This window comes from Chanos chanos, chromosome 3 (genome assembly GCF_902362185.1).
Source record: "Chanos chanos chromosome 3, fChaCha1.1, whole genome shotgun sequence".
Taxonomy (NCBI): Eukaryota; Metazoa; Chordata; class Actinopteri; order Gonorynchiformes; family Chanidae; genus Chanos; species Chanos chanos.
In genome coordinates this window covers 34,641,661-34,660,013 of record NC_044497.1, presented here as the reverse complement: position 1 = coordinate 34,660,013, position 18,353 = coordinate 34,641,661, and the positions used below count along the sequence as shown (strand labels likewise).

General features: G+C 41.8%; 1 protein-coding gene across 1 annotated transcript; it reads right to left on the bottom strand.

Annotated features, from left to right (window-relative positions):
* Positions 1-1,402: 1,402 nt before the first annotated feature.
* On the bottom strand, positions 1,403-18,102 carry LOC115806328 (sodium- and chloride-dependent creatine transporter 1). Its single transcript, XM_030766998.1, has 14 exons — positions 18,042-18,102; positions 11,278-11,384; positions 8,432-8,563; positions 7,753-8,053; positions 7,362-7,494; positions 6,731-6,865; positions 6,507-6,610; positions 6,013-6,137; positions 5,690-5,802; positions 4,281-4,421; positions 2,915-3,017; positions 2,232-2,332; positions 1,787-1,957; positions 1,403-1,539 (listed from the first exon to the last, which is right to left on the bottom strand). Exons 1-14 carry the CDS (start codon positions 18,068-18,070, stop codon positions 1,435-1,437), a joined length of 1,800 nt encoding a protein of 599 aa, XP_030622858.1. The 5' UTR covers positions 18,071-18,102; the 3' UTR covers positions 1,403-1,434.
* Between the last annotated feature and the right edge of the window lie 251 nt (positions 18,103-18,353).

Sequence of the window (18,353 nt, the reverse complement as noted above, 5' to 3'; positions counted from 1 at the left end):
ATCATATCCAGGAGGTCCTGTGTCATCAGTCAGCTTGAACTTCGAGAGAGAGAGAGAGAGAGAGAGAGAGAGAGAGAGAGGTGTAACAGCTGATGATGGAAGGCACTTTTGACAGAGTGACTGTGTGTAGAATGACAGAGATTTTTTTTTGTCAAGGAAATATGATGTGTTTTTGCTGCAACTTCATAGAACATTTCTGCTTGCAAACAGCAGAGGCTGTTTTAGCAAAAACCTGTCAATCTATTCCACAGCCAATCACACCAACACAGTAACACAGTAATAATCCTGAAGAGTTCTTAACTATTTTTAACGATGAAAACAACCAGACGGAGTTTTCAAAATGTATAATAGCGTTTGTTCACTTCAGTTCAAAATAGCTTCTCTTCCTGAAGAAAAATCTTGTTTATCTTCTCTAAATCAGCGTTAATTAAGGATTTTTGAAAGCGTATTTAACATGCTGTGAGTATACCTAGAGTATGCTGAACCTGTCAAACCAAGCTTCTTACTGTTAATTACTGAGTTATTTTGGGGCCTTTTGTATAAGTGAGTTATATGTATCTGTTCATACTGTGTAGATATTAAAATCATAAAGAGTATAGGTGAATGTGTGTTTGTTTACATGTATGCATATACATAGTACTTTTGCCAATCTGAAGAATGACAAAAATGACACAAAAAAGAAGAAAGAGAGGTGTTTCACATCATAAATGTCAGTTTTTATTCTTTATTTTACCCAGTTCCCCCAGGACCCCAATACTGCTCTGACAAGCTGTCAATACTGCACATCAACACTAACACTGTTACACACACACACACACACACACACACATATTTTCATGACTTTCAACACAGCCCAGACTGTGATTACAGCACACAGCTCCTGTTAGAGCCTGTGTGTTCACTTGACATATAAAGCACTGAACACTGGGGAAGACATATTAACAGCATATTTACAATACTCATGAACACATCCGAGAGAAAGCAGAGAGACAGAAAGAGAATTAATCATGTGAGAGACACGCTGACAATTCAGTGCGTGTGTCTGCATGTGTATTTGTGTGTGAGTGTACAAGACAGATTGGAGATAAGTGCTTTGGTTATAGAAGTATGTGTGTGAATTGATGTGCGTGTGCATATAATAAGTCCATTGGTGCACATTGTATGAAAAACTTGTTTAATAATTATATTCATGCTCTGGTTTGCGGCAAGCAGCAGCATATATCTGCATATGTTTATGTCCGTGTGCATGTGTGTGTTAGATGTCATTCTCAAATAGAGTGATAAAGTTATATACTCTGTTCAGCAGTCACCAACAGGCCGTGTGTGTGTGTGTGTGTGTGTATGTGTGTGTGTGTGTATGTGTGTGCGCACACGTGTGTGTGTGTGTGTGTGTGTGTGTGTGTGTGTGATATCATTCTTATACACTGAAACAACTCATAAACTCGGTTCAGAGTTGGGTAGTAGTTTGGCTTTTGTCTCATGTGGGAGAAACTCCATATGGTGACGGCCAAATATGGGCGCAGTCAGGTGCTGCCAGCGCTGGAGAGAGATGGGACACAAGGAAATCAGAAATACACACTCAAACACAGATATACAAGCAACAGATAAACACAAAACATTACAACATGGACCTTTGTACATACACACACACACATCCCTACGCACGCCACAATTGAAACACATACGCACATGCACACACACACAGGCAGGCACACGCGCGCACACACATGCACACACACGACAGGCACACGCACACGCACACACACACACAAACAGATAATCTTACCTCAGGCAGGGATCCTTTGCAGTGGAGTAGTTTGTAGATGACAGTCACAGGGATGCAGAGCATAGAGGAGAGAGCAAGAGCCCAGCCCAGTGCTTCACCCCACCATGGGTACACATACACCCCATTATACACCAGTCGTTTATAATTCACCACATGAAACAGGAACACAGCCTGCAAACACACACACACACACACACACACACACACACACACACACACACACAAAGTATCAGTGCACTTATAGATGCTCACACAGCTAATGAAGTCCTGACAGAATGAAAGAGAGAGTGTGTATGCATGTACATGTGGCAGAGAGAATCCATAAGTCTCTGTGCACATTTAAGTATGTGTGCGAAAGAAGCACGGAGACAGAGAAGGGGAATGTGTATGTGTGTGAGTGTGTGCGTGTATATGAGAGAGAGAATGTTTGTGATGACTCACTCACCATACACACTAACGGAGTGATAAAGGACCAACACCATTTCATATAGGGCAAGGGACGGTACCCGATCATACGAGCTACATCATCCATAAACCGGTCAGCTCCTGCGAGAGAGAGAGAGAGTGAAAGAGAGAGAGACAGATCGCCAGAAAGGGAACTGAGTAAATGTACATGCTTGTACATGCATGTCTGTGTCAACACCACACACTGTTGTGCTGGACTTTCTAATCTCAGTAAGATGGCCGCAATCCATTACAGAGTGAATTATAGTCAGCGTAAGTTAAAGATAATGCTGTGGAGTCTGTGAGTTTGTTATGATGAGTTAGTAAGTCTACGAGTCCCTCAAAATCACTAATAAGAAGTCAGTGACTTGTAATGGGTTCTTACAGTCATTCACAGAGTCAGTGAATCAATTATAGTGAGTTATAGAGTGGTGAGTGATTGGTGGAAACATTGGTTCTAATGGATGGTAGAGTAAATCACAGATCCTGGAACTTATAGTGAGTTATAGTAAGTGATGAGGCAGGTCGTCAGTATGAGATAATTGTAAGATATTGTAGAGTAAATCACAGAGCCTGGGACGTATAGTATCTTATAGCAAGTTATAGTAAGTTGTGAAGCAGGTCGTCAGTATGGCAAGATATATCGTAGAGTAAATTACAGCGTGTCTGTGTTTGGACTCTTACCATAGACCCAGGCCACCACCACACACTCCCAGAAGGCCTGCCACAGCAATGTTATCCCACTCGCTGAGTAATAATCAAACAACTGGAAAACATACATCCCTCCCTACCAGAGGCACAGATCAGAAAGAAAGGAAACAATAGGAAGAGAGAAAAAGGGAAAAAAGGAGGTCAAATCAGATTTACATTGATGAAACCAGTCAAATATCTATGAGTCATTCTATTATCTGGGGTACATTCCACTGATGATAATTATATTTATTCTAACTATTTTCTTCACAAATATTATATTTGACCTATTAATGGAAAGCATGCTATAATATCACACAAACATTATGTGCATCCTGTGCTTCATTTAGCTTGACATTTGTCATGATGTTCCTAAATTGACAGTTTTTGCTGTGACTATTTTTCAGTTGAAGGTGTTTTGGTTTCAAAATAATGAATAAAACCATTCAAGTCAACCAAAACTATTTATTATTTATTTCAAAAGTCTAAATACTAAAGAAAAATAATATTTTTTAAATTGATTTTCTCATTTAAATAATTTAAATATCATAATTTATTAACGTCCGCAAAAGTTCTGCCAACTGTGTTATTAACAGAGCCCCACCCTGCAACTCAAAAATGGTTTGTCCCAATACCATGAGACCAACATCACATGATGTCACTTTCCTCTGTGGTGGATATGTTGAACACACTGTGGTGACAGCCCTCTCATTTTTTTCAATACTTTATCTATAATACCGCATTGCCAATGACCGTATATTAACTCACCGTCAGCTGTGTTACGTACAGTGTTATGGTTTACAGTTTTTTAATGATTTTAATTCAATTATATGTTCAAATTTGACAATAACCTGTTCAAGAAAATGACATGTGTTCAGCCATGCAAGGCCTACCACTGAAATTACGGGTCAAAATAGGGAAACTGTCAACTGTTATCTGTCAACTGAGTTACCCAATAGTCTACATCATCAGTCAACATTATCAAATCATTACCATCCTACATATGTCACAACACACATTATTCACATGGGCACACTTTCCCTTTCTCCCTCATCAACACATTTTTTAAAAATCCAGTTATTTTAAATAGCAATAAACAAATGATAGTAGTAATAAATAATAATGATATTGATAATACATAGTAGTAATGCACATCCTTTCCCTTAAAAAATCAACAAAATTGTTAATGTTTAAGCTTCACAATTCGCAGATATGTTACATTGAAGGAATTTACTAACTTGAACCACTGATTGTTCAATTGAGAAAGAACATTGTTTTTGTACTATTTGCTGATGTGAAATGTACCCCAAATTAGAGAATGACTTCTATTCATGTTCCTCTCTTTGCCTGAACACCTTACCTGTGTTACCATGGAGAGGTCGATGAGGAAACAGGTAGCACAGCATATTGCCACAACGACCTCACGCCGGAGAGAGCCAATCAGGGACTTGGGAGGCAACATGTCCATCAGACCAGTGATGAAACCTTCCACACCTACAAACTGAGAGAAACGGAGCTCTACAGTTACCAGTATAAACCACTTCATTACCAGTACGCATGACCACAATTCCATACTGATACGTACAGTTCAAACAATTACCAGTAGAGGCCATTACATTATCAGAACAGATTGATGAATTTCCAGTAAAGGTCACTGAATTACCAGCACAGATCACTAAATTGTAAACTACATATTCACTGGTACATGACACTCCATTGCCTGCAGAGATCATAAAGCTGACATCAAATACCATTTGACTGCCTATAAAATCAGTGAATTTGCCTGTGGACCACAAGAGCATCAGAAAATACCAACACCAGTGAAGACCAGATTAGTTTAGAGAACTACACAAAAGAACCTCCCATTCAATGGCACTGCACTAGCCAAAAGCTACTGTGTGTTGACAAATTTAACAGCTGACACAGTTACACAATTAATATTGGAAGACTAAGGTCCCCCTCAATATTGGGGAGTTCAGGACCACAAAAATAGGGAACACTTCAGGACCATGGACAGTGCATATTGACTACAACTGACGCACACACTGACACAGTACAGTCATCCATCAAAAGCTATGGACTTAAAAACTGGAGAGTGGCGGTAGGACAATAAATGAAATTTGATAAGGGACATGTCCTTGCAACCAAAGAGTTACATACTTCAGTCCAATCATATTGCTGCTGTGCCCCCGGGCACTACCCGAGAACATTCCAGAAAGTAAAAACTTATAATAACTCTGTATAAGAACATGGATAAACATAATGCTTTTTTAACTTTCACCTAGTTTCTCCCAATTTGGCATGTCCACTAACCTGTACTCTCACAAGTCCCTACCATTGCACAACCCCTACACTAATACACAGGGCTAGGTTTCGCGCATATGCCCTCTTGTACGTCCAAATTCAGACACCACCTCTTTTCACCTCGCTCTGGTGCAAGCATCTCCACGGGAAAGTAACAAGTGTGAAGGCCAAACTCTGTTTCCGTGGATACGCCTGCAAGTGTGCTGCCGCCCCTTTTCTCATTAGTAGTTAAGGCAGTGCAACGACAGGGGGCACATCCTGTCCAACTGACCATGCCAGTATACAGTAAACAGTGTTCCTACCAATGTCCAAGCCCTCCCTCACAAGGGTAACACAAGGACCTGAACCCAGCCGCAGTGCTACAGCACAGTGCTGTTTTTCCCTGCACCATCCGAGCACCCTAATAAACCTGACGTTAATGTGGTTTCCTATGAGTGATGTGAGGTAAACACGGCAGAGCTTCACCTGGCTATCCAATCCCAGCACCAGCAGCATGAAGAAAAATAGCACTGCCCACAGTGGAGCAAGGGGCATAAGAGTGACAGCTTTAGGGTAGGCTATAAACGCCAGACCAGGACCTGAAAGAGAGAGAACGGCAAAGTTTGACGGGAAGAACTGAAGGTGTGCGCGGGTTTTGAGGGTAAGAAGTGAGGGCAAGATCTGTGAGATGAGGAAAACAGAGGAAGAGATTGACTGAATGTTAAAGAGGAAGAATATATGAAAGAGAGAAGAGAGAAAAGGAAAGAAGGAAAGAGGAGATGAGCGAATGAGAAAAGCTGCTGTATTACCGCTCTCGGCCACTCGGCTGATATCCACGCCCTGTTCAGCAGCCATGAAACCCAGCACAGAGAACACCACAAAACCAGCAAAGAAACTGGTCCCACTGTTAATGAGGGCCAGCATAAATGCATCCCTACACAGAGGCAGAGAGAGAGAGAGAGAAAGAAAGAGAGAGAGAGAGAGAGTATTTGTGACACATAGCTTATATGTAAAGAGGTTTTGAAATGCTCAAAAAAAAAAGAACTCTACTCACCCCAGCGTGAACCCCTTCACATATATGCATTCCACACATTTTCCAGAACTCAGGACAAAGGACTAAAGTCTACTACTAAAGTCTATTTAGTCTGGCAGTATATCTGACAGAAATGCCTCTATTTTCTTATACGCTCATATAACAATACGCTCCAAGAAATACCCAGTAAAGCTCTGTTCATCACAAACCTATCCAGTCTGGGAGTATGTGTGCGCGCGCACGTGTGTGTGTGTGTGCATGTTCACTCACTGATAGCAGTTGTTGTTGAAGCGGTTGTAACTTCCCAGAGCAGTCAGAGCTCCCAAGCCAATTGCATAGGAGTAAAAGATCTGTGTTCCAGCATCAATCCAAACCTATCACATCATCACCACCATCATCACCATCGTCATCATCATCATGCCAATAAACAGAACAAGTGACTATACTCACAATTTAATGAACTATTGTTATCTCACAACCACACACACACTGACCTGTGCCTCAGTGAGTTTGCTCCAGTCTGGTTTTAGATAGTAAACAATGCCATCCAGAGCTCCAGGTAGAGAGACCCCATGAACAAACAGGACGACCAAAACCAGGTACGGAAACAAAGCTGTGAAATAAACCACCTAGTACACACATACATACAAGCATGCACACAAGCACACATACAAACATTCTTTAAATAAAATGTCCACTTAAACAAATACACCACATACTTGGCTGACTGACAGTGATTCAGAGAAAGCTTTTGACAGTCATGAAATGTAAACATATTAATATCCCCAGAAAACTGAAGTTAAATCTGAATGCCTATGTACCCAAGAGTGAGCAAGAAACAAAGAGAGGAAATATTCCCATAATCTGGACAGGAACACACACATACAAGGCCAGTAATCAGCTTATAGCTCTCTGGCAATGATTACTCTGCTTCATAACTTCACACACACACACACACACACACACACACCTCTGAGTAACAAATTTGTTTTTATATATGGCAGATTGTGTGTTTCTATAAGTGGTACAAGGAAGGTATAAGCATATATAGCTAGTCTCTAACCAGAATTAAGCCAGATCCGACAGAAAGTGTAATCACAATCAATCTCCAGACCAAACACACACCTTGCCTGTGAATTTGACACCCTTCCATATGCAGAAGTAAACGATCACCCAAGTGGCCAGCAGACACAACACCATGTGACCACTAATATCACCGACCTCATGCAGACCACCTGACAATCGCAGGACCTTCCGTCTGAGAGAGAGAGAGAGAGAGCGAGAGAGAGAGAATTTATTTTATATTTACATTATACATTTATTTTCTCTTGGTAATATTGTCTTTTACTGTTTTATGCATGGCATGTACTTTGCAGTAAAGTTTCCACTGATAAAAGAAACAAATAAAAATAAAAATCCTTTTATAAGAATATGAGAGGGACTCAGGGACTCATAACACACACACACACACACCCATGCACACACACACATGCATTCATGAGAGATAAAGACTCACTCCCAAAACTCCATGACTGGGGAACGCATGCCCGCTAGCTCCATACAGCTGGTGTTAGGATGGAGGGATGAGATATTTTGGAGGAGAGAAGAAGAGAGGGATGAGCCAGAAGCAGCAGTGTGATTGGGACAGGCTCGGCTGAAGTTCACCGTGCAGTTCAGCGTGTTCCAGTCGTGGTTGCACGACGCCCATGGCAACGGTGAAGAGAAGGAGTGGAGGAGAAAATACAGTCCCCACACCAGGATCATGATATAATATGTGTTACAGAAGAACACAATTACCATAGATGCCAGACCCAGCCCTGACAGAGACAGACAGAGAGAGAGAGAGAGCGAGAGAAAGAGAGAGAGAGAGAGAGAGAGAGAGAGAGAGAGAGAGAGAGAGAAAGAATGAGCATGCAAGCAGAGTTGATGTGGGGCATAACTATTCTTACTATAAAAATCAATGTTAACAGTATTAAGTGTAAGAGTTTCATGCTTTAATCTCTTAAATGCTCTTACCCATAGACTTTGGACAGGGAGAAAAACAGATCAACACTCCGCCTCATATTAAGTAAATATTTACATGAAGCATCTGGGTAGTATCTGCTGAGTAAACATGATGACAATGTGCCCCACTGCCACAGTGACTGGTTGCCATGGTTACCTGTCATGCCGACTCACTGACACAGTTGCAGTACCTTTAAAAAGGGGGGCAATGTTCCAGGCTGAGACCCCGCCCTGTTTCATGAACTGTCCTAGAGCGATCTCCAGGAAAAAGACAGGAATGCCCCCGATAAACACCATCAGAATGTAGGGGATCAGAAATACACCTACATAGACACAAAGCAAAGAAATAACACTTTAACTTATTTGACTCTCCCTCTCTCTTTTTTTACTTGCCATAAAAACACTGCTGTATTAATCTGTCCCTGGAGGCCAGGCTTACATAAAAAGTCAAATACTTCTAGAGATGTTTCTGACCTTTATGTGTTCTCCATACAGTAACAAAAAACTTTTTAAAGTGTCACAAAATGATCCTGAAATGCACATTACAAACAGAGATAATACATCCGCTAGTCACACTCTTCGTGGCTGCTCCAGCATGTGCACTGAACAAGCAAAAATGTCAAAAAATTAATCAAACTGTAAGTGACACCACAACATTTCTCATGACAACCACTGGCAGCAAGACTATAAACAGCCTTCTCTCTCTCTCTCTCTCTCTGGCTTTCCATTATTAGCCTGATTTCATATTGGAGGGGGTTAAGATCAGGAATTCTGATATGAGCTCTCTTGACGTTTACAGTGCTGAAATCTGACTCTTTAATATCCACACTGCAAAGACAAGTCAGAGTACCACAGTGAAGAAATGTAATGCATTCTATCTTCCAAAAGAGACAAGTCCATGAAACTGCCTGGGACTCAACATTCATCAAACAGAAAGAGAGAGAGAGAGAGAGAGAGAGAGAGAGAAAGAGAAAGAGAAAGAGAGAGAGAAGGGGTGGGTGGTCAAGGCCAGAGATAAAGAGGGAAGATTAGTGAACAAAAACAATTGAAATTCATTCTTCTGCAGTTCCGTCAGCTGGTCTTGCCCTTGAAATGTAGAGAGGAGAGGCGGGTTAAAAAGCCCTTCTTTTTTAGTCCTTGTGGTTAATTAAATTTCATTCTTACTACTGTTTCTGTTTCTGCTGTTGTAGCAACATCAGTCTATGACTCTTTTTACTGACACTTGTACACATATAACAATACACAGGAAACCCAGTGAAGAAAAACAGCTTTGTACAACCAACCCTTACTGTCTTGCATACTGACACCCACTGCTCACAACGTTGGTATGTCCATTCCATAAAGAGTATATTGAGGATTGTACCAACAAAAAACAGGGAGGGGAGAGTAGGAAGAGTCACATGACACAGAGAGGAGAGGCTATTTGAGACACAGCGAGCCACATAATAGGCAGAAACCAAGACTTGCGGGAGAAGGTGCCCCAACATGAAAGAGAGAGAGAGAGGGAGGCTAGAACTTGAATGGTAAAATATATATCCATCAAATGAATGTCCCTCCGTGTGTCTCAGTTGAGTCTGAAAGCTATCACCTTATAAGGAAATCTGCAAGTGTATCACTCGAGAAAGAGAAAGAGAGAGATAGAAGGCGAAAGTGAAAGAGAGAGCGAAAAAAATGACACAAAAACAATTATCAGAGTGAGTGTGTGTGTGTGTGTGTGTGAGAGAGAGAGAGAGAGAGAGAGAGTGAGAGAAAGAGAACATTCACAGCAGAATAATAACAATACCATTAAAGCAATCCAAAGTTATTTAAACTATAGCCCCCACACTAAAAATGGTGAAACTGAACTCTTAATAAGAGCTCTAAGTTGTCTGACCCACAAACCCAATTCCCTTTCTCATGGGTCATTGCCTGTAGCTAAGGGGAGAGTTTTACCTCAGTGTGAGTTCAGTCTACAAATAGTAACAGGTGGTCTAACTTCATGTCTATTAGGACAATTTCAAGTTTGACTCAGGACAAAAACATGGCAGAAATCATCTAGTTCTTTCTATGACAGAAACAAACTGTTTGATAGAAACATGACACAAGCATTATCCTCCACACAGGTACATCTTATCAGTCCAGCACAATAAGGCCTTGGACGACTTGTTCAGTGTTGAAGGTTCTTTGACATTTTGAAGAGCCAAATCCTGTCACTGAACCTATTTGTTACTTACAGCGTAATCCAAGGTTACAGAATGGGTACTGTAATAGAGCTGACTATCTCAACATCTCAGCTCTCAAGCCAGCTGAAAAATGAATCAGGGTCATGAGATAGGGTGTGTGTGTGTGTATGAGAAAGAGAGAAAGAAAGAGGGTGTGTGTGTGTGTGTGTGTGTGTGTGAGAGAGAGAGAGAGAGAGAGAGAGAGAGAGAGAGAGACAGAAAGACAGAGAGAACCTGGATTAGGAGGATGAGATGCAACAGAAGGTGAAAGTGAGAGGTGAGAACATGTGAACAAGAAAGAGAGTGACAGAATGAACACAAGAGAGAGAGAGAGAGAGAGAGAGAGAGAGAGAGAGAGACCCACACAGACAACTATGGCTTTCACGGCTCAACTTTATCAGGACTGGAGAGGTAGATGCTCCTCCCTCCCTCTCTCTATCTGTCTGTCTAGTAATTTTACTGTGCTTTGCCTTGGCATGTACTACCATTGTTCTAGATTTACATGCCTAATTCCAAGGAACATTAAACGTGCCTATGTGTCCGTACGTGCGTATGAGAACGTATGTGAGAACAGAGGAGTATCATTGTATTTCTTGCTCTCTGGGACTGTATATAAGCCAGGTGTCAGTGTGGGTCTGTATTTGACTAGGAGTAAAGGAAGGGGTATGTGTGTGCCTGCTTACGTGTATGTATCTGTAGGTGTATATGAGTGAATGTGTGTGTCGGTGTAGCTGAGTGTCTATTTGAATGTGTGTGGGTGCATCTGTGTGAATAGATGCCTTTGAGTGTTTTTAAATGCGTGTGTTTATCTGCGTATGAGGGTATGCATGTCTCACCCCCTCCATTCTTGTAGCAGAGGTACGGAAATCTCCAGACGTTTCCGAGACCCACGGCGAATCCGACACAGGACATGATGAAATCCATCTGACTGGTCCACGTCTGCCTGCTCTCCTGTCCCAGAACTGCTCCGTGTTCACACACACACACCCCTCCTTCGCACATACACACGTTTGGTATGGAGACTGAAATGGGGACAGCCAGACCCATCCCTGTGTCGCTCTCATCACCGCTACACACACCAGACATGGCCATTAGGGGACATGTCACCTCTCCATCCTGTTGAGTCTTGCTCACCTGTGATTCTGGCTCTGATATCCTAGTGTCCCCTGGGAGAGAAAGTTTGTTTGCATTTACAAATTTATTTCAGGTTAATACAAAAGACACACACACACAGATGGTCAAAATATCTCTGTATTCATTCTACATATAATAGATTCTCCCTAAGACTGAAACCCCCAGTTTAAGTGACTTGAACCAGTATCTCAGTGGTGACCAACGTGTCTTTTGAGACCAGCGTGTCTTCTGAGAGGTTTACCTATAGCACTTCCCATGCATGGCTTACCTCTTCTATACACACACACACACACAACCTAAACAAATTCTCAGCCCGGGCCATGGCACCAATGTAAAAAATAAATGCCACGACAGACTCAAACAACCAGCCCTGGTGTAAACAGCCAGTAAGACACCCAAACAAATTATTCACACCAATAGTTCAGACAACTGCACAAATTTTGAAAGGTGAAAAGAGGTTTGCCCACAGAACCACACTTGACTAGCTAACCTGCACTGCATACAGACATAGCTCTATTTCCTAATAGGCCCGTCTGAATACATAACATGTTTACTGCCGTAAAGTAGCTCACACTCTAGGCCAAGATTTCCAAGTATACCACCCATCTCAAACAGGGAATATACTGTCTCTCCTCACACTTGGACAAACACACACTTTCCCTGTAATTCACTAGTTTATTGCAGGCTTCCTCTGCCTATGCCATCATAGTCATTCAGGTTTCAAATTAGAGAAGCAGTTAAATCCAGATCAGAGCGGTTAGAGAAAGTGTGTGTGTGTGTGTGTGAGAGAGAGAGAGAGAGAGAGAGAGAGAGAGAAAGGGAGAGAGAGAGAGAAAGAGAGAGAGGGTGGGACTGGTATAGGCACAGGTAGATAATAAAAGATTTAATTCTGCAATAAAATGGCATTACGTAATACAAAATTGCACTTCTATTACACCCGTGACCGTGTCGATCCATCTGACCATGAACTAAATCATGCTTGTGGGTGGAGGTGCAGGTGCGCGCGATTCGTGTGATACAGTGGTTGAATAGAGCCGCGCAATATACCTCCTGCAAGTCAAATGATTTTAACGAAGCTGTGAGGTAACGGAGGAGAGATCGCCAGAATATATACTCGGTTTCAAACCCAGAATTTTCAGCCGAATGTGAGAAGGAGCCCCTCCGAAAAGCGTAAAGGGTTATGAATTAATTTCTACAGCCTAGTGTGTAGGACTTGCATCACTATCAAGTCAAATACTTATAACCTGATTCCAGCTACGGTTAAGGTAAAAAAAAAAAAAACGCACACAGTACAAAGGTCTTCCTCCTTTTAACATCTGATCTGGCATGGTGCCCATCATATATGGCTAATATAATTTACAACGGCATTAAATTATTACATTTATAATAATACTAATATTATTAATAATAATAATAATAATAATAATAATAATAATAATAATAATAATAGTAATAATAATAATAATAATAATAATAATAATCCTTACTTGGAAAATGCTCCCCTTCTTCAGGCGACATGCTGGGTAGCTAGCAGAGGGGCCAGCCCAATAATTTATGGATAGTAGGGACCGGCAGTTAATTTCTGCGCGTCTCAATAATGGTGATGTCTTATTTAGTCCCGGTATTTAGAGGGTTTCGCTCTAGGCTGTAGGGTTTTTCTTTGGTATTTCAAAATTATCTTCAGTCTTTTCTTTTCAAAATCGAGCAGATTAGAGTTCTAAAGATGGAATATTTTTAGTGCGTCGCAGGGCAGACGGTTCAAGAAAAGAAACGGTGGATTCGCTCTCAGAAACAATCGACGAAGCACTTGAAGGTAAGCCTGAAGAAGCGCATGGATGAAGGTTAAATGTAAATAACGGTAAATACAGAGATGTCCTTCGGCTGTTTAGATTAATCAGAGGAAAGTCTGAGAAGGTGGATTTTTATGTTGTGCCTAGCTCGCACTGTAGTTGGGAATGCGAGCTGATCGTAGCATCTGCGCTCTATCCTTAGCGCGCCTCCCCTCCTTGCGCCAGACCCTGCAATCTCATTGGCTAATCATCTAGCGTTCCACAGCAGACTCACAATGGAACATGACTTCTCGCACACTCGGAACAGCAACGCATAATGGGAGAGAACGCACAGAAACCATACATGGAAATGGACTGGCCGTCACACACACGCGCGCGCACACACATATATATGTATTTGTATATATATACACACACACACATATATGTGTGTGTGTGTGTGTATGTATGTATGCTCATACACAGGCGCTTCTGCACTGGCTGCCAAATACGTGTAACATTAGTACACTAAGCAAGCATGAATGTAGTCATATGAGTTGTCTAAAATGATGTTATTTGTACGAGTTGAACGTGTTTAATACCTCGGTTTATTTAGCGAAATTCCATATCATATTGAGAACTTTTGGACCTGTATCTTAGGTAGTGCATTGTCAGCTCGCTGTCTTCCTATAAAGGAAATTTTCTAGGAATGCAAATGGGAGAGGTTGTAGTTCGCAGATATTCGTGTTATTTAACGAAGCAACTTGACCTCTGACCTACTTGGACAAATGATCCTGACTGAACTACTCTAAAACTGACATTTCGAACGTGGACTCTTACATAATTGGTCGGCACTTAGTGAGGTGTCTTTAATAAAGATCAATATTGAATGGTTCTACATATTGTACGGTGGGGGCTGTCACAAAAGCCTCTTAGAGCGCAAGCTATATTAAATACATAATCCATCACGTTGCATTTGTGCTGAAAACTGGTGCATGGAAACACTGGCAAAACTTCAGGCGACGCTCAGGAATGTCCACATCTCGTCCCCCGTTGGCTGGGACCTCATAGCATTAGTCATAAGACTGGGTAGAAAAATGACACTTCTGAATCGCTGAATGGTAACTTTTCAGCGGACGGAGATAACAACGTGAAACTGTGTCCACAAAATCCTGCAATCATGCTACAAAATGAGACTTTAGGCTTTTATTTACAGAGAAATCCACTCAATCTGTTCAGTCAATACTCAGTGGAAACCGACACTGCAAGTTCAACGATTTGTTTAGGTTTCGTTTAAATTATTTTGTGGTTGTTTGGAAAATGTAAAACTGAGAAAACAGTTGTAAATTACCAGTCTATTTCGCATAAAGACTGACACATGGTGTAATCCCAAATCATGAGCGCTTCAAGTACGGAGGAAAAGGGCTATAATTGTACTCATAGAATTACCTGCACTAAAGTCTTAAACTGAACCTGCAATTAGTTTTTAAATTCTTGGACCTATTAATGATAGTCGCATTATCCATTTACGTAGCTTGACGCCACCTTGTGGAAACAGGCATGCACAAGCAACACTGAAAGAAATGACATCAATGAAGAGAGGGATTTGCCACCTATGATGAATGAAATTCTGCTTTAAAGAAAATACCAAACCAGTCGGTTCATTTAAATTTATATGCACAATATTAAAAACTTACAAGTGTGTCAAATAAATTATCTTTATAATTTATATGCATTAAATAATGATATGTTCCATTGAATCCATCAAATAATTAAATACATAAATAAATAGTATGTGTTAAATAAATAATTAAATAACCAAATAAATAAGCAAAAAACTGACAGAAGTAGCTATGGCTGTAAATAAACAAATAAGTTGTTTACTGTAAAGTGCGCGTGCACACACACACACACACACACACAAACACAAACACACAAACGCACTTCAAATGTTTCAGTGGGTCACATTCAAATGAACTGCTGTAGCAGCTGTCAGCTGTTCAATCTAAATAAATAAATAAATAAATAAATAAAAGGGTAAAAACTCCACTGTCCAAGAGAGAGATCATTGCAAAGCAAAAAAAAATCAGTTTACTTCTTGGTCAGATGGGAAAAGGCAGCTGGCATCAGTTTCTGTTAAGTGGCAGTGCCCAAAAGCATTGTCATAACAACAGTAACTGAATGGCAATTTAATTAAACCGAGCCTAACTTTAGCCACCTAAATTCTGACACAGAAAAAGATGAGCTACAGCATTGCCACTAGAGGGCGATAAACTGACACTACATCACTCATAAGTCCTGGTGGAGGTCTCTGTGTGCCACGCCTACATCCACATCTTCTGGTTGCCTGGAGACCAGACGCTGGTAACGTTCTTGGCGTTGCTGGTCAGGATCAATATTGACCCAAATTCGGCCAATCCACTTAGACCCCCGAGTGACCACACAGTCGCCATGGAGAGAGAACTCATCGAGCTCTCCAACCCATCCTAATAAACACACACACACACACACATTAACTACTAAGACACGTACAAATATAAGGATTGTCCCCAAAACTATGTACTCACCAGCATCACTAGTGTCACTACTGTTGCAATAACCACTATTACTGCATCTGCAGCCAAGACTGGCACTACTGATGAAAATATAGCTACTAACAGTAGAACTATTGATGATGCAGCAAATATAACTGTGTACTGTGTCTGGGCTACTGCTAATATCATTACTAATACTAATGCTAAGAATAATAGTAATGAGATGATATTAACCATTGCCATCTGACAGGTGGTTATACAGGAGAAGGGCAGTCCCAGCTAAGGGCTTCACTTTCAGGTTCCCCTTACCACAGTACTGCTGAAAGAGATCTCCAAGGGCCTGAAATATATGAAAATAATGCATAAAGATTACACACAAATTATAAAACTCAACTAACTCAGTACCACTGATTAATGATCTGTGTTGTCAGGGTAGCACCACACAACTTATAACTCTGCCTTCTCTCCCTGGTTGCTGTGGCAACAGAACTTGTCTCTACAGCATTGCTGTGGGAACCGCGTGAGGGAGAAAAGTGATTGGCTCACCTCCTCATTGTAGGTGCGGTTGTCAGCCACAGGGAAACTAGTCTCTCCCCCAGCTTCCACTGAATTCAGAAACAGCAACACCGTCACATACCTACACAGCACAGAGAGGGCGTTACTTTAACACACACAATCACACACACAAACACACATATATAACTGAAAATGATCAGAAGAAAAACTCCATCTCCAGTGTATAAGTACAGTGTATTCCTATGACATGGAGAACCACAAACACACATGCACACAAACATGCAAGCACGCATACACATTTCAACAAACCTGCAGGAAATCTGATTGGGGGTGGAGTTATTGGCTGCCAGATGTGTATGGGAACAGCAGCTGTCTGGACGAGTAGGGCTACTGTCATGGTGGGCATGGCTAAATCCACCCTGCTCATAACGTACCACCTCTAGCGGCTCACTGAGATCAACCAATGAGGATGGAAGCCTGGTCAGACGAGTCACTCTGGAGAAGGAGAGAGGGTGTTCCACAGAAAAGAAGTGTGTTATACAGTTTTGGATTTCTGTCAAATCAGAGGTTTTCACTTATGTGCATCCCACACAAATTGATTTTTATTCATCGATGTATGTTTGTGCGTGTGTCTGTGCATGAGTGAGTGTGTGTGTGTTTGTGTGTGTGTGTGTGTGTGTGTGCGCGCATGTGTGTGTGTGCATATGTGTGTGTGTGTACCTGGCCCTGATATTCTGAAGCAGATGATGTGACCCCTGTCCTAGGTAAAGCCAGGTGTGTGTGCTCCTGTGTCTGCCCTGTCTCAACCCATCCTGATCTTGCCCTGTTTCAGCCTGCCGAAAACCACCACTGCTTACTGCACTCCTGAACTCCTGTAAGGACAACACCCCTGCACACATACCAACCACACATAAAAACACAGACACATATACATCCATAAATAAATGCATATATATGTGTCCACGAGCATACACACACACACACACACACACAAATGTGTGTACATGGGTATGTGCACAAATGCAGAAAGAAAGTGCTTTCCATCCCTAGAAGCATCTGCATTTTTACCCGCATCATATTTTTCCTCCCCCTATCCCTCTCCCCATTTCTTTCTCTCGTTTACTCTCGGGTCAGTGGGTGTGTGTTCACTCTTTCCCCTCCGGAACCGAACCGCAGCGGGGGACCACCTAGACAATGGCAAAGGGGTCCGGAAAGGGGGGGTACACCATGTGTATTTGTGTATGTGTGTGTCTGTAGTGGCACAGAGAGTGAGACAGTGTGTAGCGGATGTGTGTGTGTTTGTGTGTGTGTCTGTTTTTTGTTAGTTAGGGGGATCTGGGGTAACCCTTCCCCCCACCCCCCTCCCCTTCATAATGAGACTTTAATGAGCAGTGACAGAATACATCCGGAAGCTTCCATGAAAATGGAATATCGCAGCATCAGGCCACTAGTTCCTCACACTCTTTCTCACACACACACTCACCGGTGGGGTTGGTCTCCAGTCTCATGTGGATTTCCCGAAGGCTGTGAGCACTCAGCCAGGTTCCATCATTGGACCGGGTCAAACTCAGAATCTGGGATTACAGTATTCAGACAGCACTATAATTTTATTCACAGTAGGGATTCATCCTTGTGTGTCTCTTCGACTTCATCCCTTTCTCTGTCTTGTATGTCATTCATGTGCAAATCTTGCCCTACCCAGGTTTGCTCCATCCCTTTCTCTCCACCTGGGTCTAGTACAAAACTAAATAAATAATGTGCTCTCCTTTTCTCCAATCATTAAACCATCTGGGGATGGAAACTTGGGGTGTGCCATGTTTAGGGTTTGAACCTATAACCCTTTCTCACTAGGCTGCTTCTATTAACACCAAACCATCATTCCTACCCACCAGCTCTGCCTCCTCAATTTCTTTCCCTTCATGAGCACTGTTCCACACACACAAGGTGAGTGATGGCAAA